We start from the raw sequence: 24,013 nt of genomic DNA on the forward strand, positions 1-24,013 counted from the left end.
TATTTTATTTTATTTTATTTTATTTTATTTTATTTTATTTTATTTTATTCTGTATGTTTCTTTTTTTTTTTTTTTTTTTAAATGAGATGGAGTGATAAAGGCAATAGGGAAAAGCTCGAGGAACTTTAGGTTGTAGCTCATGATTAGGGCCCCTCAAGGCACTTAGGGGCGACTTTTTAGACTGAAATCATCCACCACAGGGCACACAGCACGTGGAAGCAGTGCCCAGCATTTCAGCTCAGGTGGCTGTCGGAAAAGATCCTGAGATCCTCTGGTGGCCTCACCGGAGCCTGGCATCACCGAATCATCAAGGTTGGAGAAGACCTCTGAGATGGTCTGGAGGGAGAAATTGGTGAATTTACACAAATATTGGTGGTCTCCAAAAGGTGCTCGGTGTCTCCGCTCTTCTGGTCCTCAGTGCTGTGGTCCAGGGGTGCTGCATTTGCTTGGAGATAAAATAAAATAAAAATTAAAAGCCAGGCGAGAAAAGCAGGGGTTTAATTTCCTCCTCTGTTTAATTTGAAGCCGGACGTTTTCAAAGAGAGTTGCACAAAAGGCAGCCTGAGAATTAAACCATCTTTGAATTAACGGGCAATTACTTAATTAGGTATTTAGCTGCAAACTGCAAGAAATAAGCTTTTTTTTTTTTCAAAAAAAAAATTATTCTGCAGTGTAACAGTGGGCCCTACGCTACCTGTATCTCCCTTGCCTCAGCAGAAAACTTGCCTGGTGTGCAAAGTGAGAGAGATTCTGGGGGGAAATCAGGCAAATGAACCAAGTTTTGAGGGAAAATCATGCAAGGGATCCAAATTTTGAGGGAAAATCTTGAAAGAGAGCCCAATTTTTGAGGGAAAATCTTGAAAGAGAGCCAAATTTTAAGGGAAAGTCATGAAAAAGAGGCAAATTTTGAGGGTAAATCATGCAAGAGAACCCAATTTTGAGGGAAAATCATGCCAGGGAGGCAAATTCTGAGGGCAAATTGTGCAAGAGAACCCAGTTTTGAGGGAAAATCATGCTAGAGAGCCCAATTTTGAGGGGAAATCTTGAAAGAGACACAAATTTTAAGGGAAAATCATGGCAGAGAGCCCAATTTGGGGGGGGGAGGTCATGCAAGAGAGACCGATTTTGAGGGAAAATCACGCAAGAGACCCCAATTTTGAGGGAAAATCATGAAAAAGAGGAAAATTTTGAGAGAAAATCATGCAAGAGAGACCAATTTTGAGGGAAAATTGTGAAAAAGAGGCAACTTTTAAGGGAAAGTCATGCCAAAGAGCCCAATTTTGAGGGAAAATCATGCAGGAGAACCCAATTTTGAGGAAAAGCCACGAAAAAGAGGCAACTTTTGAGGGAAAACCATGCAAGAGAGGCAACTTTTGAGGGGAAAAATCATACAAGCGAGCCCAATTTGGGGAGAGGTGAGATAAACCACCAAAATTTCGCATTTCACAGATTGGGAACAGGGATCTTTTGGGGGCGAGAGAACCCCTTCGAGACACAGCAGCAGCGCTGCAGCCGGGAGGCGCGCAAACACCCTCGGGCCTCGTTGCCGCGCGGCCGCCGTTGCAGCCCGGCCCCGGGGCGCGGTTGCACCGCGGGGCGCGCGCGCGCGCGAAGGGAGAAGGGGCGCGCGCGCGCGCGGGAACGGGGAGGGAGCGCGCGGCGCGGGGGCGCGCGCGCGCGGCGTGGGCGGGGCGACGGGAACGGGGAGGGGGGGAGGTTTAACCCCTTCGGTGCCGGCGGGCGGCGGAGCGCGGCGGCGGCTTCTTTTCTGCTCAGGCGGCGCCGAGGGAGCCCCGCCGCGCCCGGTGCATTGTGGGACTGGGCCGGGAGCCCCGTTCGCGGGAGGAGGCGGAGGGCGAGGAGGCGAAGCCGGTGAGGGGGAGACCCAAGGAGGGAGGGGAAGGAGGGGGGTTAAAGGGGAAATCGCCTCACGCTGGAAACGGGGGGGAGGGTGTGAGGGGGGGGGGCGCTTCGGCTTCGGGCTCCCCGCCGGCCTCCTTCCTTCCTCCCCCCCCCCCCTCACGGGGTCAGGACTCGGGAGAAGGGAGGAGAAAGGCGAGGGGGAGGAGGAGGAGGAGGAGGGCGAGCGCCGCGCCGCTTTAAAAATAAATAAATAAAATATATATTAAAAAAAAAAGGGAAAACCCGCCCCGCGCCGGCAGCGAATGGGTTAAACCGGCGGTTTTTTTTTTTTTTTTTTTTTTTTTTTTTTTTCCTCTCTCTCTTCCCCCCCCCCCCTCCCGCCCGCCGCCGCCGCCGCCGCCATTTTGTTTCCTGAGGGGAGGGGAAGGGGGGGGGGGGGGAGGCGGGAGCGCGCCTGAGGCGCTGAGGGGGAATATGGGGGGGGGGCGGCTTACCTGCACCGCGCCTCCTCCTCATCTTCCTCCTCCTCCTCCTCACCTTCATCATCATCCTCATCGCCCTCCTCCTCCTCCTTCTCTTCCCTCACACGCGGCCCCGTGCCCGCTCTGTGGTGGCGGAGGGGGGGGCTCCCCCATGCCGGGCGGCTGCTGCTCTTCCTCCTCATCCGCCTCATCTTCTTCCTCCTCCTCCTCATCCTCCTCCTTCATCTTCCTCCTCCTACTCTTCCTCCCCTCAGAGGCCGAAGGCACCAACCGGCCGCTGAAGGTGTCCCAGAGCCACCGTTTGTATCCCCCCCCCCTCCCAGCCCTCAGCTCAAGGGTGAAACTTGATTATTATTATTATTTATTTATTATTATTTTATTATTATTTTTTATTTATTTGACTATTTATCATGTCGCTCCCTTAAAGCAAGGGTCGGGAGGTGCTCGCTGCCGCCAGGACCCGCCGCCCCGGCAGGATTCGGGGCGCTGCTGCGCGCTCTGCTCAAACCTTCATTAAATTAATTTATTTTTTTTAAAACAAAAAACAGCGACTGTCCTCTCTCTGTGGGTGTTTCCCATTAAATCAAGGCGTCCCGGCTCCTTTCAGCTTTCCTTCTCTGAGCAGGGAGCTTGGCTGGCTGTGCCTTGGGGTCCTGCAGGCTGAAACCAAAAGTGCTAAAAAGTGCTAAAACCCCCCAAAAAACCCTCCTCGCAAAGCTTTTGTCTCCTCTCTCCGCTGACAGGTTCCTTCCCAGCCTCTATTTTTCTTCCTTTTCTTATTGTTTTGTTGGTTTTTTTGGATGGCGAGTGCATTAGTGGCTCACGTTGGAAGGCGACAGCTCCGGACCGGGTTCATTGCTCATCCAAGACACGTTCCTGGAGCTGGAGGTTGGATCTCTGCCCGCGCCTGTGCTTGGGGAGATTTGGGTTTAAACAAGCGACACGCCTCCCCGCCAGGAGGGAGAGTGCCGGACAGGGGAGCTGGGCTCCCTATCACAGCGAGCTTCCAGCTCCGATTCGTACACAATACATCCAGCAAATCAGCAGGCTGAGATGTTCTGATATAACTTGGCATAACTGCTAACAACTGGCAGATGGGTTGCACAGCCCCATAGATTCGCTTCTTTATACATTTTGTGCTGTTCAATGTACTCAACGCCAGGCACTTACTGTCTTCTTTTTCATTTTTCTAACTTCCCAGCTTAACCTCCTGCCAGGTTTGGGCACGCTGCTCTCTTATTTGCCATTTTCTCTCGTGGCAGGACCCTTGCTTTCTAAGAAACCGCCGCGTATGGGTCATTTTTAGTAACTCCTGCAAGCTTTTTTTTCCTCCATGGAAGACAAACTGCATTGTAGCACGGCCGGCCCTGTTTAGAAGGCAGCGTTTGAGCTAGGCCCCTTATTAGTTTTGGAGTGTGCTGTATGTGAGTCAGAGTGGAAAAACGTTCTAAAATTAGACGTGCATTGTTAAGAATTTTATTAAATGAGTTACATCAGTGTCTTTTTACATTACCACTCTAACGGACGACTCTCTGTGTACTCTCGGGCTGGTTGCTTGACTAAAAAAGGGGCTCGAGAAGTGAGAAACTTGTAGGGATTTTTAGGCCCGTGCACACAGGGCAAGGTAAAGCGGCGTGTTTGTGGGTACAGTGCCCCGAGGAACTGCGGCCTCTTTGTTCTTCTCTTACCTGTGCGAACACAGCGCCAGCGTTGTGTTTTCCCCCAAGGACAGCAGGTGGATGCTGCAGTTTCAGCCTCTTACATCAGACCCGAAGCCGAGCCACTAGACAAAAAAAGTGGCTCGCTCGTGAGATTAATGTTAATTAAGGTGGGCTACACGGGGCGCTTTTCTCTTTTTAACCTCGTGCAGGGCCTGGCGTCTTGTAGCTCCTGGGATTTTCTAATTGTCCCTATTTTTTTTCCCAGTCAGACTGCTCGGCGGAGAAGCCCTGATCCCGTTGCTCTGGGGTGGGAAGGGCCAGCGGGGCGTGCAGGAGAACCATGTCTGTTCGGGAGTCGTTTAACCCGGAGAGTTACGAGCTGGACAAGAGCTTCCGACTGACCCGCTTCACCGAACTGAAAGGGACAGGCTGCAAAGTGCCTCAGGATGTGTTACAGAAACTGCTCGAATCTCTCCAAGAAAACCATTTTCAGGAAGACGAACAGTTCCTGGGGGCAGTTATGCCCAGGCTGGGTAAGTAGATGCTCCTCTAGACACACGTGGTCCTGCTGTTTGTTTAACCCCTGTGACGATGTTGTGTGGTGTGTAACGCATGCGTTATCACCCAGACGTTGGAAGGATTAATCTGGTTGGCATCTGGGATGCGAGAATAATTATTTATCATCCTGCAGTGCGCTCAGCTATGAAAATAAAATGGTCAGGAACGGCCTTAATTAACAATAGGCACGTGCGTAGGAATTGCAGTCTCCCCCTTCACCCTCTTCCCTGTAGATGCTTTGCAAACTGAAGTAATATCAGTTAATTTCTGGAGTGTTAAAGTAACGCTCTGCCTTTTAAAATCTGTGCAATGAGTAGTCCTTAGAGGTGAAGTTCCCCTCTCCCTCCCTTTCCCTTCATTCCTGGGGCAGAGAAAAGTGAGTGAGGGGAAACTTTCTCACCCCAGCTGAGGCTGGGAGCGGATTGTTTCGCAGCTGTCATTTTTTTCCCTTTCATTCCACCTTGCTCTAACCTTTCTGCTCACCTGTGGAAGCTGCCTGGGAGAGGCTCTTTCCAAGACCTCTGCATTTCTTGCCAGCTTCACTTTCTCTTTGCTGTTTGCACAATGATGCAAGCAAAGAGGGAAAACAACCCGCACAAGCCACCTTCACGGGGAGCAGGGCGAACGTAGTTGTTTTGATACCAGCTCCTGTGCCTAACGTTGATACAGATATGAGTGTAGATATGTGCTTAACGACACGTTTAATTGTTTGCCTATTTACTCAGCCCGGCGTATTCAAGCTCTGCTTTGCAGCGCAGTATGGATTTTTCCCTCAGCTTAGGAATATCAATGTAGTATTTATTCTGAAATTATTTAATTATCAGTTTAGTACCCGATAGCCTTTTTCAAAATTGTTTTAACATGGCTAATTGTCTGGTAGCAGGCTAACAGGTTGCAACCCGTTATTCCAGTGGAGATTGAATTCAGTGAGAGATTAGTAAGGAGCCCGTGTTCTGGCTTCAACAATAGCAATCCTATTGTGTGGAGCTGGGGTGGCACCGTAATTTCATATTCCCTAATGAGGGACACTTGGAGCTTCTTTTATACCCAAATTGCTATTTACGTGTTGGTTTTTCCTTAATTAAATGTTATTCACGGCAACATTTCAATCTGGCCAATTTCTGAAATCAGTAACAGTTTGGTTTAGGTTTAATATTCTAGCTGGTTTTTTGCTCTTATAAGCTTAGAGGCTCTAACCTGTAATGGAAACTGCTAAGAGATTTTTCTCCAGTTTTATGATGAGGTAAAAAGCAGAGTGATGCCATCAGTACCTAGGTGTGTTGCGATGTAGCAGGAAATGTGTTAGCAGTAGGAGGTGGAGAGAGCAGATCTCTTTTTATATGTGCTTTTACGGTGAGTATCCCTTTGACAAATTTGTCCTCAGGTAAATGAGGTATTAATTACCTCTGATGCCTCGTGCTTAGAAGGGCTAGCCTGGAAGCTTTCCAGGCTGTGTGTGCGCACAGTGCTTTTGAGGTGCGCTCACAAGGGAAATTCCCACAAACAGGCTCAGCTTCACTCAGTTTGAGTTTTAATGTGGCGATACCCAGAGCAATCTCAGAAACTACAAGCTTGGTACTAATTCTCTGAGCTGTTACACGTTTTTAGATTCTGATTCCATTTCTCTTATTTAATCAGCCTCCTTCATTTGTGTTTTTGTTTGTGTGGAACATAAATGTAGCCTCAGAAAGGCCGTGGTGCCCGTCTGTGTAACAGCACTTTGGCTGCAACGTCAAAACCCTCCCAAGCGTGGTCAGTCCTGCAACATTATGGCCCGGAGGGGTGAGCTGAGGGCAAAGTAAATTCTGTATCTCCTCTGTAACTGCTCCAGTGCACTGTTCCAGAGATGTTAAGTGTCAGGCATAGCAGCTTGGAAGCTTCTGCAGAGGATGAGCAACCCTAAATTACTGCTTTTAGTACCCCTTCTCTTCTGAGGCTACATCTTCTGCCTCTGCAGCTCTCCACCTGCCTGTGTGGCTGCTGTCTGGCAGGCCTTCAGCTCCGTGCCCTCAGCAGGAGCTCGGATGGCAGCAGCTTGCTGGCTTCCTGCATAGGACGCTGCCAAATGCTGCCTCGTAGCTCTAGGTAGGCAGCACGTTTCCTTTCCTGCTTGTCTGAAGGGTCTCTCCTTGTGAGGTGCACAAAGTAAAGCCAGGCAGCTCGCTGTCAGCCTGGGGAGGAGGTGAGCTACCTGCTGCTGCCACAAGGCAGAATTTATCAGAATTTATCAACAGGGGGGACACGGGGCAGCTGCCGTGGGTTGGATTTGCCACCCGCTGCATTTTTGGGCAGGCCCTCACATCCCGGCGAGCGCCTGGAGGTTTTTACCGTTGCTTATTCTGTTTGAAACCTTCCCCCGTCAGGGAAGGCTTCTCTTGGTGTGGTATTGTGGTTTTTCTCAAAGGAGCTTCCCTGCCTGGCAGATCGCCTGGCTGCCTTTCGGTCTCACAGAAGTAAGACGAGGTGAACGCAGAAGCTGCAAGTGGCTGAATCACCCTTTGAGGGCCGAGGCTGTGGCTTAGGGTGGTTTTTTTCTCCCTCCAGAAGTGAGGAAATGCCCTTGATGGGAAGCTGTGCCCTTTGAGAACTGTCATTATGCTTCTGTCGAGATGGGAGTAACGGGAAAACCTTTTAGTTTGTGACAACGTTGGTTTACCTAGTTCCTTTTAACTGTAAGTGCACAGAGATACAAGCACAGATGCTAAAAGCAGCGTGCTTTCACTGTGCTGCAACAAACCGTAGAAAGTTTCCTTCTCCCTTTCAGCCATTTACATTTCTGCTCTGTTCCAAGCAGGAGTTTCCATTCTTTTCTCATTTTTCCTGTTCTTTTTGTTCCGTGCTTTCTGCAGGGAAGGGATTTGCCACCTCTGTTCAGGCAGCACTGAGAGCTGGATTTCACAGATGCCTATTGTAAGGGCTCCTCTTTGGAGCAACAGCCAGCTGAGGACAGAGTTGCCTCACCGATGCATTTCTCTCTTTGCAGGAATTGGGATGGACACTTGCGTTATTCCATTAAGACACGGAGGTTTGTCGTTGGTTCAGACAACAGATTATATTTATCCTATTGTGGATGACCCTTATATGATGGTAAGTTGGCTAAATGGAATTACTAAATACATACATTGCTGATTTGATTCGTGCTTCTCGCTTATCTGATGGCATTTGGGGCCATTTCTTGTAGATGTGCAGCGTTAATTGTTTAATTGCGCTCACAGCCTTTCCTACATGGCAGTGGGAAGGGGAAGGCGTTGTTTTATCCTGCAGTCCTTTCTTTCCGTGTCAGCCAGGAATGCTGCAGCACTGTGGCTGGAGGTGAAAGCTGGGCAATCTGTCACCTCTAATTCAAATTTCCCTCCATCTGTTCCGTGAGATTCGGCTTGAAAAGCCTTAAAGGGGGGAAAAAAGCCATCCACGAAGCAGCAGACAGAAACCTCTGCTTATGAGGAGCGCTGCATTGTAGTTGGCCTTTTTTTTTTTTTTTTTAACTTGAGGTTCTGAAATAACCAGGTAACTTGTTACTGCTAAATGTCAGGAGGTGGTAATAGCATCTGGCAATTCAGGGTGCCTTGTGAACAACAGGTTTCCCACCCTACTATCCATTCACAGCAGGACAAGTTGAAATGACTTGTCAGAAGTCACATTTTCTGCGTCTTTGGTTCTTTCTGCATTCATTTCACTTAGTTCATTGCAACAGACCCCTCCGTGGTGCTGTGAGATGGTGATCAGTGTTGGCTCGAACAGAAGATGATGGAGAGACAAATGTGTGTTATTAAAAGGTCTTGGTGAAGCTGGAAGGATCTCCCCAGCAAGCTTTCTTTAAACTACAGTTAAAAAATGCTAGAATTTGAGTTCCCCGTGATTTCAGTGTGGCTCCTTGGCATGACAGCAGGCTTGTACTGCTGTTTATGTGATCGCTTCTTGTTCAGGTGTCTGTGAGACCTGTTGGGTAGGTTTGGGACGTGCAGTTTGCGATTGGGGCAGTGTTTTCAGCACGCTTGACCAGGTGTTGCCTGTGCACATAAGCAAGCAGAGCTCCTTTGATTTCCGCTCCAGCAGAGCGCTCCTTCTGCTGACTGAGCAGCCAAGATCCCTGACTAGTTTCTAGAGTTCATAGTTCAGCTCTCCTGAGAAATTTGATTCAGATTTCAAGCTGGGAACTGCCAGGGAGCAGAGGAAAAAAAAAAAAAAAGATCTTGTCAGTGAGTAGCTTTCAGCTTCACCAGCTGAGAAACTTTCTTTTCTCACCCTGTAACCCAAACTTGTAAGGGGTAGCATAAGAAGGAGGTGGTGGGGGTGGGGATTGTTGTGTTTGGGGACCCAAAGGGATTGAGATGCTGCAGCGGTGAGAGCTGAGTCTGTGTGCAGATGAGGTTTAGGCCTGTGTGGTAGGAGAGGAATGGCAAGTTGGCCTTAGTCCGACTTTTGTGGCCGCATCTCAGTTAAAGCCTCTGCTGGGATCCCCACGCAGCTGTAACTTTGGCATTTCCAAGCTCTCAGGTTCTGCACTTCTCTCCCTTATCAGCACCCATGGCGGTGTGATGGCTCGCCACTTCCCATCTGTTTGCAGGCAGGTGTTTCTTCTTAAAAGCTGCCTGAGAATGGGATGTATCATAAGCCTTCTTGCTCTCAGACCTCTCCCACTCAGGGGCTGGAGTTCTGGGGGAAGCAGGGATTGCCACTTCCTTCCAGCTGAATTTCTGAGTTTTGCTTTGGAAAATGGACAGTGACAAAGTTTTTAAACTTTCTAACCGAAATACTTTGCTTTAAACCAAGCAGAAAAACAAACACACAAAACATCCCTCCTCCTCCTCCCTGTGCCGCTTCTCTTCAGCTCTGCTCTTGAAAACACCTGACCCACGTTGGCTGAAGCATCCCAGGATGTGTGTCTGTGAAGTTTATGTCCTGCACAGGACTTTTCAGTTTAGATGGCCTGAGGTTGGAAAGGTTACAGGTAATTGAAAATGGGTTTCCAGTTAAGTACCAAGCCACCAGTAGTAGGATTGCTACCGGCCACCCCTCTGGGATGGTGTGGAGATGTCTTTTGGAGTACGAGAGCAGGAAATCGGATGCTTAAAGGGTGGGCTCCGTTCCCCCTTCTCTTACAAGGACCTGTTCTTCTGCCCTCATAAATACCTCTTGGTATTGCGAGGAGATTGCTGTGTCCCAGTGAGCCGTGTGGGACACATCTCAGCTGACCAGCCCGTGAGTCCTGTCCCGTTTATCAGTGTTTGCAAGCCACGTATCGTTCCCTCTGCTGCTTCAGACTTGAGGCTTGCACTCCCCGGGTTTGTTTCCAGAAAGGTTTTGCCAACTGGCAGGGCGGTGTTAGGCTGGCCTCTGAGTGCTACGATACAGAGCTCTTGTCAGTGTGGTTTGAAAAACTTATCTGCTGTGCCTAAGAGGGCATAAACCAGCAGTTTGCTTGGTAAATACTGAAGATAGTGGAGAACAGTTTGATAGTCCTCTTCCAGAAAAGGAAAACGACAGGCTTTAGTGTCCTTAAGCATCCAGGAGCTTAACAGGATCTATCAAACCACACAGTCCGCAGCTCGTTCTCTTCTTAGTAGTGTAATTTAAAACATACTCTGGTTTCCAAACACACAAGGGATTCCCCTGATGCCACTGGAAGCTCTTTAATTTATGAAAAACTGGATTGTGCTTAATTGTGATTTGGAGGTTTTATTTCAGGTCATCAGAAAGGCAAGCAACTGCCTGATAATTCCAGTTCTTGAATAACAAACCCCAAACCCTGGGTGTGTGACTAAAGAGTTTGGGGGATGGCAGAAACGTGGAAATGTGTTCAAATGTTCTCCCCCCCCATCTGTCTTCCAGCTAAAGCATATTTCTGTGTTCCAAATCATGTTGAATAAGTGTGCTGTTTTTACCGCAGTGGCATTGCTTCTGAATTTGATCAAAAACATAGATTTAAGATCATCGAACCAGATGCTGATTGCAGTTTTGCAGCTGTAAACCTAAATCTTTTAATAATATGCGTGGAGTCTTCCAGATTAACACACCAGAATGTTATTTTAGAAAGTATTTTGAAATTATTTGTCCCTCCCTTGGGACACCTCCCATGTCAGAAGGTTCTGCGTCTTCATCAGGAAACTTGATGTCTTGTCTCTGCCGGGTTCGTAACCCAAACCCACCTGACTTGCTGGCTAATTGAGATCCATTCATTTAGCAAAATGAGAGTAGTTAAGCTTACGTGACCCCGGTGAACCCTTCTCAGTCCTTTCAGCTTCAGGACTCCTTAGTCTCCTGTCGAAGACCCCTCTGCATCTCTCGGAGAGGGTTTTATTGGTGATGTTTGTACGCGCAAAAGTTTATAAAAGCCTACGTGCTGTAGGAAAACTCCTTTTGCTTGAACAGTGCCAGAGCAGGCACATCTCCCACCTCACACAGGTGGTGTGGATCAGGCAGACACCTTGCCTCAGCAGCTGTGCGTGCCTCCAAGCAGTGACACGGCCAGCATCTGGGAGACCTGAGCTCTTCAATCTCCAGCACGTGCTCTCTTCTGCAGGCAGCTTCTTACTGAAATCCTAACACAAGAGCCACCTGAGTGTGCCTGTGTGCTGCTAGCACAGCTGTGGCCCCTGCAAAGAAGCGTGCTGTCCTGAAAACTTGAGAGTAACGTGGCCTCTGGGGTGGTGCAGAGGAGCTTTCTCATCCAGCTCCCTGTCTCCTATATATTCGAATTCAGAAGAGACTGCAGCTTTAGATTTTGGGATCATCTGCCTAGCAGGTGTAAACTGACACACCGTAGTCTTCATCAGCAATGTGTATGGTTCTGTGCTGGACAAGAGGGAACAGAAGCAAATCAGTTTAAGTGAGCTGAGCTCGTTATCAAAGCTGGATTTTCTTGGGTCTAATGTCAGCCTCTAAAATAAGAGTCTAAACTCATGAGGTCCCTCTGTAGCTACTGAAAGCAAGGCAGCTGGGATAAATTCTCTTCTTACCTGCCAAAGGAGCAGGTATCTGCATTTCTAGAGGGACACGTTGTATGGAACGGATCACACCACGTTTTGGGATGGGTTTCTGAGTGCAGGAGCCTGTGGAATAATTGCAGAATCACAGAATAAGCAGCTCTCTGTGCCCCAGCTCGTGCTAGATGTCTCGTTTATGGCAGGTGTTTGTCTGAACGTACACAAACAGCCCAGCAGATTTTTTTTTTTCTTTCTTTTTCAGGGACGGATAGCGTGTGCCAATGTCTTAAGTGACCTTTATGCCATGGGGGTCACAGAATGCGACAACATGTTGATGCTCCTTGGAATCAGCAATAAAATGACAGATAGGGTAAGATTCGGGGTAACTGCGTTTGAAGTAAGGACCCAAACAGCTATGCGTACTCAGAATGTATTTTTTATTGTTGTATTTTCCCCTCAAAGTTTGAAACCTTTTAAACAAGAGGTGGTTTTAGTGAGAGCCACAGTTCGTAGTGCGGGTCTTGCCTCATAAACTTTCTGAGGTTACTTGCTAAAAGTTTTCTGTGGCATTGTAATCTGCTGCTGCTTTGTGATAACCACAGAAATAGAAACTTCTGGTTTGCTCATGCAAGCTTTGAGCACTTTATGCACAAGAAACTGAAATAGATTGCTTTTATTTTCATTTCTTTGTGGTGGAAGTGACCAGCATGTATGTACACTTGCTCTAGCCAAAAAAAAAGAGTGTTTATTCTTAGAAGGAAGTAAGTTGAAATTTTCCAAGTTAGGGGAGGCTAAATGCATCCTGATTTAACATTGCCTGATTGCACTGCACTGCTGGCTGTACCTGATTTACAGCAGCAGGACAGTTCTGAGTTTTCAGAGCTCTCTGACTTCTCTACTTTTATATTTAATATTCTCTACTTTTTATATTTAATATTCTACTTTTGGAGAATATTTCTTCAGCATCCTTTATGGAGGAGCTGCTTTATGGCATAACATGCAATTTTTAGGAAGCTGCCTTCTTCCTGAGGCTGTTGTTTTTTCTTCATGAGCTATTTGCTGTGAGGGGATTTGACCTGAGTGATTAAAGGCCCGGACTGGTCTTGAAATGGCTCGTACTGCTGTGTACGGAACTCTGACTTCTGTTTTGATCTCTAGGAAAGAGACAAAGTGATGCCTCTAATTATCCAGGGTTTCAAAGATGCAGCAGAAGAGGCAGGAACATCTGTTACTGGTGGCCAAACAGTGTTAAATCCCTGGATTGTTTTAGGAGGAGTGGCCACGACAGTCTGTCAGCCTAATGAATTTATAATGTAAGTTAAATCACTGAACAATCAAAGGCATTGGTCTGAAGGGATACAGTAAAAATCCTTTAAATACTGTGTTGTGATCTGTCCCCTGATGAATAAAGCAGTGCCTTCTCCTGCTTGCATTTGTCCGTAGCACTCAACAGATGCCACATCCTTCTACTTCTTTTACATGGCCTTTTACTTTCCCCGCAGTGTCTTTTGATCTTGTTGTCTCTTCTGAGAGTTAAGCTTCTAACCTTTAAAGGTATTGAAGACTGCTTTGGGACATAAATTTCTGTCCTGGTTTAAAATGCATGTATAAAAATCTCCCAATTAACCTTTTAATTGCTGTAGAGAACGGGAGAATTGCTGTGTTTACATCAGCCTGGCTGTTTAACAGTAGCCAGTCCTGAATATCCTACTGTGGCATGCTGCAGCATACAAAGGAATTTGGGATCCTAGTGGTGCTAGGCTTATGTCCTCAGTGACCTAGCCCACTTTTTCCCCTATCCTATCTTATGTCTCCGGTAAATGGAAAGAAGAGACGTAATTTAGCGTGTCTGACTGCAAGCATTGTTCTCCTAGAAAGGAGGATTAGCACTTTTAAATAAGTTTGCTGCTGTTTTGCTCAGTAATGCCCCTTGGCAATGAATCCCAAAGGGTAATTCCACAATTAGTCTTTTTTTTTTATCTGCACAATAAGATACACGGGTCTGTGAAAATATAATTATCAGCACTTATTCCTACTAATGTGTGAATCGCTCTCTGTAATTAATATATGAATTCTTTGTTTTCAGGCCAGACAATGCAGTGCCAGGAGATGTGCTTGTATTAACTAAACCCTTGGGAACACAAGTGGCCGTAGCTGTCCACCAGTGGCTAGATATTGTGAGTACACTGCAGAAAAAGAAGCAGGGAAGAGGGACATGGGGTAAAGGTGACCTTCCCTATTCTCTCAACATCTCAAAATGAAAAAATTCAGTAGTGTGAGAAGTTTATTGAGTCCTCAGCTGGGACTGATCCTCCTCTCTCCCCTCCCTCCTCCTTGGGGTGTCAGCCTTCTCCACTTACACATGAAGCTCTTTGGAATCGAGTCAGTTTACTAGTTTGTGTTTCGTGAACCTATCTTAATTGGGTCTAATTCTTAGCTCTCAGGCATTGCTGCAATAAACAAAATTGTTGACTAACAGACTAGCACCCTGGGTAAAATTATGCCCTATTCCATGTGCCAAAGTAGTTGGCAGAAGCTTATTGATGTCAATTAGGCCAAGATTGCTGTCTGTGTTCATGGGCTTGCTGCTCGTGTACACGGAATTAGCTCCATGTTTCACCCTGTGCGTTCGGTAAGAATATTTCCAGCAGCATTATGTATGTAGACATATTTCCATCTGTTACTTCGGGCAAAAATGGAACTACTGAACTGAAAAGTGACTACAAAATAGGCATCTGCTTATGTTGTCTGGCTCCCAGTCCGTGTCTTCAGAACTAGAACTGCTCAGTTTACATTTTAAAAAAGATGCAGCTTTTTCTACTTTTGGGACTACCGAGCCAATAGGCAGGCAGAGGAGTGAGCTGAAATCTACTTAGTCTTGACTGTCGCCCACTGCGTTGTCAGATGAATCCTAATTCCAAAGAAAAAGTGGGAGAGAAGCAGCTTAAACCTTCACTGGGGTCTGAAGTGTGAGCAATTAGGGAAATGTTTCTCCTCCTTTTGTAGAGTATGGCCTAGCCATTTTGAATCCTCTGTTTTCCAGTCAGATAAGAGGATCAAGGCCTCAGATGATCCTGATATGAAAATCAAATGAAAGAAGACATTCGTTTTAGAGCATGTTTTCTGGCCATAATCTCACTCCTTAACATATCTGTTATGATACTGACAAACAGACTCGCAAATTAAGGATATTCTGCGTTTCCACATATTTCAAGTACTTCTAATTTCGCTGACTGTCAACCAGCAACACTTTCTGGTCTGAAAAATGGGGACAGCGAGGAAATCAATTCTCTTACTCCGTGTAAACAGCATATATCTTTGTGGTAGGAAAAATTCTGAGTAGCTGTGCTGCTTTGTCTTGTGAAAGAGGGGGAGGGAAATAAAACTGGAATTACCCATCACAAATCCACCTGTAAATCAAACTTCAGAAAGGAATTTGACTTTGTATTGAAAAGTATGTGGGATAAGGTACGTAGCACAGCAAGTTTATACTCAGGCAAGAAAGGAAAAACGGAGTGTAGAGGTAGGTGGCTACAAAACAAGCTTTAAAAATAAAATCAAACCAAAAATCAAAACAAACAAACAAAAAGTGGTATTTAAACACAGAGCAGTAGTGAGTAGTTAAAGGAACTAACTACAGGACAACCCATGGCAGTAACCACATGAGAACTGCTTTTATGGATGGAAGATCCAAATGGAGGCTCAAATTTTCCTCCTTGCTTGGTTCCTGGCAGCATGGTTGCAGCTCAGCCCTGGCTGTGTTGCTGGCAGCGGCTTCTTTAGGGTGCAAAGGGAAGAGGCTGAAGGGAGAGGGGCTCTGTAGGGGTTCCGGGGGACCAGGTCAGGGATGGAAGGGGTTGCTCTGATGTGCATGACCAGGAAGGGTTTTGTAGTCCCTGCTGTGAGAGACCTCTGAATGAACGGGAAGGGTCCATCTAAGCTTGCTTTAAAAGTTCTCTGAGGATTTTTGTGAACTTTTCTGCCTTCTGTTTCCTGTCTGTTAATCCCACTGTACCCGTATCTGATTGTTATAGTGGGAGGAATTTGTGTCTAATTTACAGCCTACCTGTGTTTGAGCCTCAGCCTTTAGTTCTGCTTTCACCTCATTCCTGATTTCCATTCTTAGCATCTGATCTGTTCCACCTCATGATCAGCCTCAAAAAGATATTTTCAAAACTAGCATAAAATGACTGATCAGGTTTTTCAGTCCTACCCAAAGCCAGATTAATATTTATTCTGTTCTAGGTGCTGATAATCTCATTGATTTTTTTCCTCCTGCTTTCTCCCTTACCTAAATAAAAATGCTTGTTGTGCTTACTTGGTCAGACCAAGCTCAACCTCATTTCAGAAGCTCTCATCTTACTCCTGTACTTCTTTAGTCTTTAAAAAAAGGATTTGGTTTTGGTTGACCAGCCTCTTTCCCTTTCTTACACCCTTCCTGGATTTTTTTCTTACACCCTTTCTGGATTTTTTTCTTACACCCCTGGAAGTCAGTGCTCACTTCTTAAGGATAAGGGCCTCTTTGACAAGATCCTTCCCTGGCACAGCATCATACAGCAATTCTTAGCAGTTTTTGCAATTTTGGTTAAGTAAGAATTTTTTTTTAATCCACTTATGCTGTGGAATGGCAGTGTAGGCTTTGTGGCTCCAAAATAATCGTATTTTTATTTACTTCAGTTCGCTGTAATTTTACTTTATTTGCAGAAAGAATAAGCCCGCTTGTAGTGTTGATCTAAACAGTTAAATGGTTGCTTTGTTTCCTTCTGGGTCTGGAATTACTTCAGTTTTGAACACAATAATTGCTCTTTATAAGGTACCAGTTCCTAAATTGTTCTGACAGCCTTTTGGGATGAAAAGCATTTCTTAGCATGTGACGGAGGCATGAATCCACGCAAGAGACTGGGGAATGGGTGGAAGGATGTGCTGATACTAGTCTGTAAAGGAAGCTTATGAAACTGTCTTAATCCTGCTTCACGAGAGTGAAGTGTACGTTGTTGAGAGCTGGACTTCTGGGTAGCAGTGGCCTTTCTTGGTCAGAGTGCCCAGGTGTGAAATGAAGAACTTTCTCTTTAAAAACAAAGAGGCCAGAGATTCTCAACATCCAGCGATAAAGTTCCTTTCACTTGGTTACAGAGTTCAAGCCAGAAAGTTGCCTTGAAGGACTAATTTGCCCAGGGTAGGTCATTCCACTCCACTACACCGCAGGTGAAAGCAATATTAGAGGTGCTTAGGTGCTCAATAGACCTTTAAATGAACTTCACGTGGGTGCAAGCAGGGTAAAGCACGTACAGCAGGCTTCAGAACCTCTGAGTGAAGCACTCAGGCTGTTCCTCTTAAACTCAGCTTAAAAATAATAATAATAAAAAATCACAAGTGCGTTTTGAATGAAAGATTTTAAGTGACAAGGATGTGCTTTAAAATCTGTAGATGAAAACCTAAAAAAATCCTCTTTCTTTCATCCATTAGCCAGAAAAGTGGAATAAAATCAAACTAGTGGTAACGCAGGAAGATGTAGAGCTAGCATACCAGGAAGCAATGATGAATATGGCACGGCTGAACCGAACAGGTAAAGGAAACGCATGTGTTGGGGGAGGTGGGGGAGAGTGTGGGGTTTTTGGTCATTCTCCCCTAATTCCATACTTAATTTCATTTCACTGCTGTGGGGAAGGGCGACATAGCTGCTTTATCCCTTCCTTCTTCCCCATCTTTCTGCTGTTCAGTGTTTGTGAAGCAAGCAAATTAAAATCAAACGCCCTCTTTTAATTATACAGCAAAAACACAAATGCTGCTGGAGATGATTATGACTCATCTGAGTGAGTTAGTTAGAGGATGTTTTAAAGGGAAATATATGGGATTTGTTCCTTTTTATTTTTTGTGCTTAGAGAATTCAGGAGGACCTGACTGCAACAAGGCTTAAAAAAAATATATGAAATGGAATAAAAAAGGAAAATCTCTTATTTGTGCTTCAATTTAATTTTTTAATTTTCTGTCACATTACGTGTTTCCCAAAGCATGGAATATGTAGAACATGTATTCTTTATTTTTTCTTTAAATTTTGGTGGTGGGGATGTTTTGCTTTTACTGTAGAAATTTTATGTCAGGATTTCCCTTTCCTCAAAGTATCTTTAGAGGAGCTGAGAATCGAATTAGATGCTTCCTTCTCAGTTGAAGGAACGGGAACAGTTAAATTGCTCTTCTCCCATTTATTCAGATTTCATTTGGTATTTGTTACATCATCCCACTGCTTTTTCATTCTTTCACAAAGTCTTCCAGGAAAAATAAATGACCAGGATTGTCTTGTGGAAAAGAACTCGCTCCTGCTCATGTACTGGGAAGCCCCAAAGAAGGGCAAAAATTTCTTGGCTTTGTTTTTCTGCCCTCACTTTTGTCAGGCCCTTCTAACAACGCTTAAATGTTCCTACCTGAAGCTATTGTCCTGCATGCAGAGGTGCCTTTCTGATACCCAGGGCTCTGTAGTTGCAAATGCCCAAGAATTTAATGAATGCATAGGTGGGGAGGCTGGGGCTTGGGCTGGCTGCGGCTGTCCATCCCCCAGCTTCACTCCCTTCCCCCACAACCGGCAGGATTTGCTCTGGACACTTAAATTAAGAGCTTAAGAACTTAAGTTCCAGTGTGATCTTTTCTCAAACACTTTTTTTAAAATTTAAACAGTAAGCAGAACTGATTTGAATCAAAGGTATGCAACTTCATTCAAACTGTGCACAATACTGTTGAAATGTTACTTTCCCAGGTACTTCTTTTCCTGATTTGTTTGGTTTTTCTCCCTCTTTTGAAGCTGCTGGACTCATGCACACTTTCAACGCACACGCAGCTACGGACATCACAGGGTTTGGAATCCTGGGACATGCACAGAACCTTGCCAAGCAGCAGCGAAACGAGGTGTCCTTCGTTATTCACAACCTTCCTGTTCTTGCTAAGATGGCTGCTGTCAGTAAGGCTTGCGGAAACATGTTTGGCCTTATGCATGGGACTTGTCCAGAGACTTCAGGTAAGCGACAGTTGTTCCACCCTTTTCCTTCTCTCCATCAGAGTTAAATAACATTTCAGAGGTATAAATGCTGCGCTTTGTGCTGAGAATCACAGTTCATTTGGGTTATGTCCAAGTTGAGGAGCATTAGCCATACAACTGTTCACAATTAAGTTGTTCAGCCTAATTTCCAAACCACCATCCTGCTCTGAACGTCTCCTTATGAAACACTACTACAGAAACCATCACCATGTCCGGTATCTGGAACATTTTACAGTTAAGGGTCGGTGATGGTTCTGAATCCTTCTGAAATGCATTTTTCTCATAGCTATTAGCTCCAGAAGAACAAATCCCAGCACGGCTGGCACAGCGTTCTCAGAAAGGTAGAGCCTCCTGCAGTAGGCTGCCAATTAAACGAGTGGAGTTCGGTTTCTCATTCTGAAGCAGTGTGAAGCTGAGTGCTGAATGGGCCAGGCTGAGGGAAGCCTTCTCTGTCCACAGCACGCAAATGTCAAGAATACAAACTTTCTGTCTTGAGTTTATGCAACCTGACTTCAGGGGCTATGAGCAGCAGCAAGAAAAGAATTTGGTCTCTGACCCGTTCAGTTCTTGAGTTCCCTGCTTAATACAGCTGCCCCTTGCAGTGACAGTTAATGCAGACATACTGAACATCAGGCTATGAGCATCAAGTTAATTTCAGATGAACATTTAAACACTAATCAGGTGATTTTAAAACTTGTGATGTTCTATTTGAACGCTGTCATATTAAGGGTAGGCCACCTCACCTACCAGAATAATCACCTTCCTCTGCTGGCAGTCTTTGTGCTTCATTTTCCCTTTGAACTGTCCTATTCCATTTTGTTTTTCTTCTTCAATCTCGCTGTTCTTTCTCTTTGGGAAATGGAGAAGATACAGCAACAAATCTGCCTTTTTTTCTTATCTCTCTTCCCCACCCTCTTCCTGCTCTCCAAAAGTATTATCCAAGTTCTCTGCCGTTCGCAACAGAGGGGGCCCCTTGAAGCAAAACAGTCTAAGGCTCTGGAAAGAAGCACCACAGTGAGAGCCATAAACTTTTCCCCCAGCGAATACACAACTTGCCACGATCTGCTGAATTGTTCCTCAGCCATCTGTGTTTATAACAGATGCTCTGTCCTACGGGGAGCGTGTGGCTCAGATGCTGTGTAACAGGATATGGGACATGAACCCTTTCAGGAGTTCAAATCCAGCTTCAGTCAGCTGAGGCCAGAAATATCTGGTGGCTGTTTGGTGAGCTGTAAATAAGGTTGGTAGCACCAGGCAGGTTCTTTCTACCTAGGAGTCTGCATAACCGGAGTGCAGGTGGCACTGCTGCTTGCCCTCAATACAGGACATTTGCTATCAGTTGCAGAGGGGCTGAAAAATAGCTTGGCTGCAGATGTGGAGCTGCAAGATGCTCTTTCAGGTGAGTGGCTGTGACATGGGCTTCGTGCAGCTGGCATGGGAATGGTCTAGCTGTAAACTGAGTGCTGGAGTCCTCAGAGCTGCCCCTTCTGCACCCCGGGGACAATGCTGTCCTTTCACTGAAGGAATGGAAAAACAAAGAGGGAGTATGGAAGGGGAAAAGTCATCTTCTGAATCCCTTTTGGGGAATGAGAGTAAGAAGTATCTTTGAAACTCAGAATTGCCTGAGCTTTCAACAGAAATAGGTGATGACTGGAAAAAACGAGACTATCTGGTTAGTTGTGAACTTCGGGTGCCTCAAAACACTTAAATTTGATTTCATCCCAGGGTTGATTTATTTGGAGGCAAGCGTGTGCCCTGCAGCAGCTGTATGTCCAGTTGTGAGGATGCCTTTTAGGGCTGCTCGGGGCTGTTCCTACTGTAATATGTACATACACTCTTTCTCTGATACCCGAAGCTTCCAGAAATGCTCTGTCTGTAGCTTCTTCATTTGTGAACAGATGTTTTTCAGCAGAGTGGGCAGGCAGCGAGAAATTTACTGGAAAACAACGTGAATGGATTTTAAGACTGTTGTTTTTTTTTTTTCCCCAGCGCACATTTGCTGGGCACCTGTTGACAAAAGTCAGTGTTGGAAAGATCTCGTGTGTCATCCGTTCCATCCTCCAGGCACTGCTGCTTATGATGTTTTCTGAAAATCCCATTTTTACTTCATTTTGGGCTCTCTTCTAGGCAACTCCTTGGTAATGGTTAAAGTAGCAGTTTCAAAAAACTTAATTCTGTTTATTACTTAGTTTTTCTTGTAGAAATAAGTTACAGAATTATTCTGTGGGGGATGCTCTAGGATACTTGAGCGTGTGTATATTTTTGCCAGTCCTCTTCTAATAACTTTTGAAGCTGCTGACTGGTGTCAGACTACTTTGTTAGCATGGTAGAAGTGTCTCAATCAGTAATTCTGTGCAGTTTGTGAAAATGGGCAGATGGATAGCAAGGAAGGGCTGCTGTGTCACTGAGAGGTAAGGCTGATGATTTTATCCCATTGTTAGTTGTGAGAGAATGCCCTTAACAGGAGCAAGGAGATTTGTTTGGGAGTTTTCTGTGGCCAGTTCCTGCTTTCAGTACAACACTTAAAAGCAGCAATGCTCAAAACCTCCTTAGGACTTGCCCAAAGATAAGAGATTGATCAAGAGTACCCCATAACCTTTTTTTAAGGATTGCTGATCAAACTGGGGGGTGCAGCCAGCAGGTGGAAGTACGTTTTAGCTGGGATTTGGTACATTTTTCAGATCTTGCCAAAGAGTTTTAACAAGGTGAGCATACATGTGATAACAAAATTGCAGGAAGAGTGTATGGGGAAGAGATAATGAATGAAGATTCTCGTGTTCTTTCTTAGATCTCTTTCCCCCTGTACTTCCACTTCTCCCTTCTGGCTGGTCAGCACTCTCTGTGCCCTGCTACTTACAATTCTCTTCCCTGCCTCACCTGCACTGTGACATGAGTTACTCTTCAGTTTGATTTAGGGCCTTCCACAGGAACAGCACGTAGTTCCTTTGCGATTGATTTGTCTGCTATGTGTAGAGCAGCTTAAATGTTTTCATGTTCCTTATTTTTATTGGTTTATGCTTTTGATGAAGGTACCCGGGTGTTATATTTTGAAATCTCTGTGAGGAAGTAGGCATTTTTCTGGATGGTGCACTCATTTGCTTCATATAGAACCCCAAAAATAACTTTAATGCTTCCACATATCCTTATAAACTATCATAAAAGACATCTAATTATAAATTATCCTTACAAGAGGCTGTCTATTGGGATGTAGCACTGTGTAGGCATGAACTATGCAAGTTGTGTGGAGCACACGACGCTTTGAGGTTTAATTAGGCATCTGGAGATGAATTTGTTACTCTGTGTTGCAGTGCTCCACAGATTTGCAGTGCAGCATAAATGTAAAAAAAAAAAGAGGTAAGCAATTAAGGAAACCTGTAACTTTTGGTATTAGAGGGCAGCACCAAAATATTTAGTGACTTAGAACCCCCTGGAAATTTGTGCCAGAGCTGACAACAAAACTCATTCTGGTATTTCACTTGCAAAATCACCTTTTCAGTGCTTTGGGATTCTTCAAATGCAGGGGTTCTTACTGACCAAATGGCAACCCTGCTAGCTAGTTAGGGTTTTCCCTCTGAAAAGCACTCATTAGTAAATATTTTTCTCTTGTCTCTGCAAGAAAAGATCTTAGAGGAAAGGCTAAACAAGGTTAGAAAACTTCCCCTCTGACAAAGGGGTCAAAGGGACTGACTGTCACGGAGCACTGGGTCGAGCCTGGGTTTAATTTTCGGCCTTCTGTGCTCTGTTGTAACCGGCCCTGTTCTGATGAAGGATTTCCTCACAGGCAGTGGGGTTACTCGCAGAATCAGCTGCTCCCAATCTGTGCTTATAGGTATCTGAATGTGACCTTTATCCAAAACGTTCCTGTGTACGCTTCTTGCGGAGGCACTTTGCAGTCCTCTGTTGGAAGTTTACAATGCTGGCGTTGTTCTCCTATGTCATTTGTTGGCATCAGCACCACGTCCTTCTGCCAGCATCTTTTTTTTTTGTGTATCTGGCTTCATTTACGTACCAAACACTGAACTTTTTCTGTACAACAAGAGCTCGCAGACTTCCACCGTGTCTTCACTTGGAGTCCTGCAGTTTAACAGACCCCACCGAAGTCCCCGAATGTGTGTCCAAACAGAGATTTGGCATGTTTAGGTTGAAACACTTTGCGACCAGACGTTTAACGCCCTGCTTTTTCTTGTTCTTTTTCAGGAGGCCTCCTCATCTGTTTACCGCGGGAACAAGCAGCACGGTTCTGTGCCGAGATCAAGTCTCCAAAATACGGCGAGGGTCACCAAGCATGGATTATTGGCATTGTAGAGAAGGGCAACCGCACGGCCAGAATTATAGACAAACCACGAATCATCGAAGTTGCACCACAGGTGGCCACTCAGAATGTGAACCCAACGCCGGGTGCCACCTCTTAATGTAGATGAAATAGCTGGTTGTTTTTAAATAGATCTATTCCTTTATCATCCTACAATTTAAAAGGAACTGTAAAAAAAGAAAAGAAAACTTGTGTCTGCACATCTGGTGGCCTTAGGTCAGTTTATGAGTGGATACAATTAATGAAATAAAATCCATTGCCTTTTTTTCCTGTTACATTAACTGAAGATGCACCTAATCTTGAGGCAGCTTCTGAGTTGAGAATTATATTGTTATCCAATACTGTTGATTCATTTTGAATCTTTAGACACTTATCTCTTGCCGCATAGGCTCTTTTTAAAGGTGCTTTCACGTAGCACAGACATTACCAGTAGTAGTGTCGAATAGCAGTTTGTGTCCTTTCATTATATGTATATTTATCATAAGTCTAATTTTGATGCCTTGAGTGATATTCCAGAGAGGCAATAAATCGGAGAAGCGACACAGTGGGTATGCCCAGTAGTAAGATGGTTGCATGATTACATTCAATCTTTGATTTTTATTTTTTTTTTAATTTTTTTATTTTTTTTGTAAGGTTTAGTCTTACCAAGAGCATCTACGACCCTGGACATTGCTTGGTAGTGCACTCTGTTTAAACGAGCAAGTGCTGACTTTGCATGGAAAGCACTTCAGAGTCGAAGGAGTCATTTTTAATTTCATTATTTGTAGACCTGACAATATTTACTGTATTATCAATGATTTTCTTTATTGATAGTAAGGAAAAATAATCTTTTTTTTTTTTTTTTTGCAATGTGATTGGATGTGCTATAGTGCAACAAAGGTTTTGCAGACCAAAAGGAGGTTCCTGTATAATATTCATTTACAATTCACTATATAAATAACTACACAAATAATTTTTAAATATAATCAAACTAAAATAAACCTCTGTTCTGTGGATGGTAGTGTTTAATACATTTTATATTTTGTATAGTGATTACAGGCCTTTTTTGTTTCTTTAAAATCAGCAGCTGTTTAGTATAATTCTTAGTATTATTTTGTTCTTTACTCAAATACATTTTTGTGCACACTTTTGTGATCTGTGTTTAAAATCTACATTGCCAACATTGCAGCTTGAACTTAAGC

At 44.9% G+C, this 24,013-nt stretch overlaps 1 protein-coding gene across 5 annotated transcripts; it reads left to right on the forward strand.

The window, feature by feature from the left end:
• Positions 1–1,735: 1,735 nt before the first annotated feature.
• Positions 1,736–23,098, forward strand: SEPHS1 (selenophosphate synthetase 1). 5 transcript variants are annotated; one of them, XM_084517536.1, is made up of 9 exons: positions 1,736–1,872; positions 4,272–4,539; positions 7,548–7,651; positions 11,753–11,860; positions 12,649–12,803; positions 13,577–13,667; positions 16,957–17,056; positions 18,287–18,499; positions 22,718–23,098. In XM_084517536.1, exons 2-9 carry the CDS (start codon positions 4,347–4,349, stop codon positions 22,930–22,932), a joined length of 1,179 nt encoding a protein of 392 aa, XP_084373662.1. In that variant the 5' UTR covers positions 1,736–1,872; positions 4,272–4,346; the 3' UTR covers positions 22,933–23,098. The 5 variants fall into 5 exon arrangements, with proteins under 5 accessions (XP_084373662.1, XP_084373663.1, XP_084373665.1 ...); XM_084517537.1 differs by having other exon boundaries at positions 1,756–1,872; positions 4,276–4,539; XM_084517539.1 differs by lacking the exon at positions 1,736–1,872 and adding an exon at positions 2,838–3,233.
• The last annotated feature ends 915 nt before the right edge of the window (positions 23,099–24,013 follow it).

Source organism: Aythya ferina, assembly GCF_964211825.1.
Source record: "Aythya ferina genome assembly, chromosome: 1".
In the NCBI taxonomy this organism is placed as follows: domain Eukaryota; kingdom Metazoa; phylum Chordata; class Aves; order Anseriformes; family Anatidae; genus Aythya; species Aythya ferina.

Bases quoted from the DNA above. Each gene is read 5' to 3' on its own strand.
- SEPHS1 (XM_084517536.1), top strand. From the start codon at position 4,347: ATGTCTGTTCGGGAGTCGTTTAACCCGGAGAGTTACGAGCTGGACAAG. The intron at 7,652-11,752 runs GTAAGTTGGCTA...TTTCTTTTTCAG, and splicing joins TGGATGACCCTTATATGATG to GGACGGATAGCGTGTGCCAA. The intron at 11,861-12,648 runs GTAAGATTCGGG...TTTGATCTCTAG, and splicing joins GCAATAAAATGACAGATAGG to GAAAGAGACAAAGTGATGCC.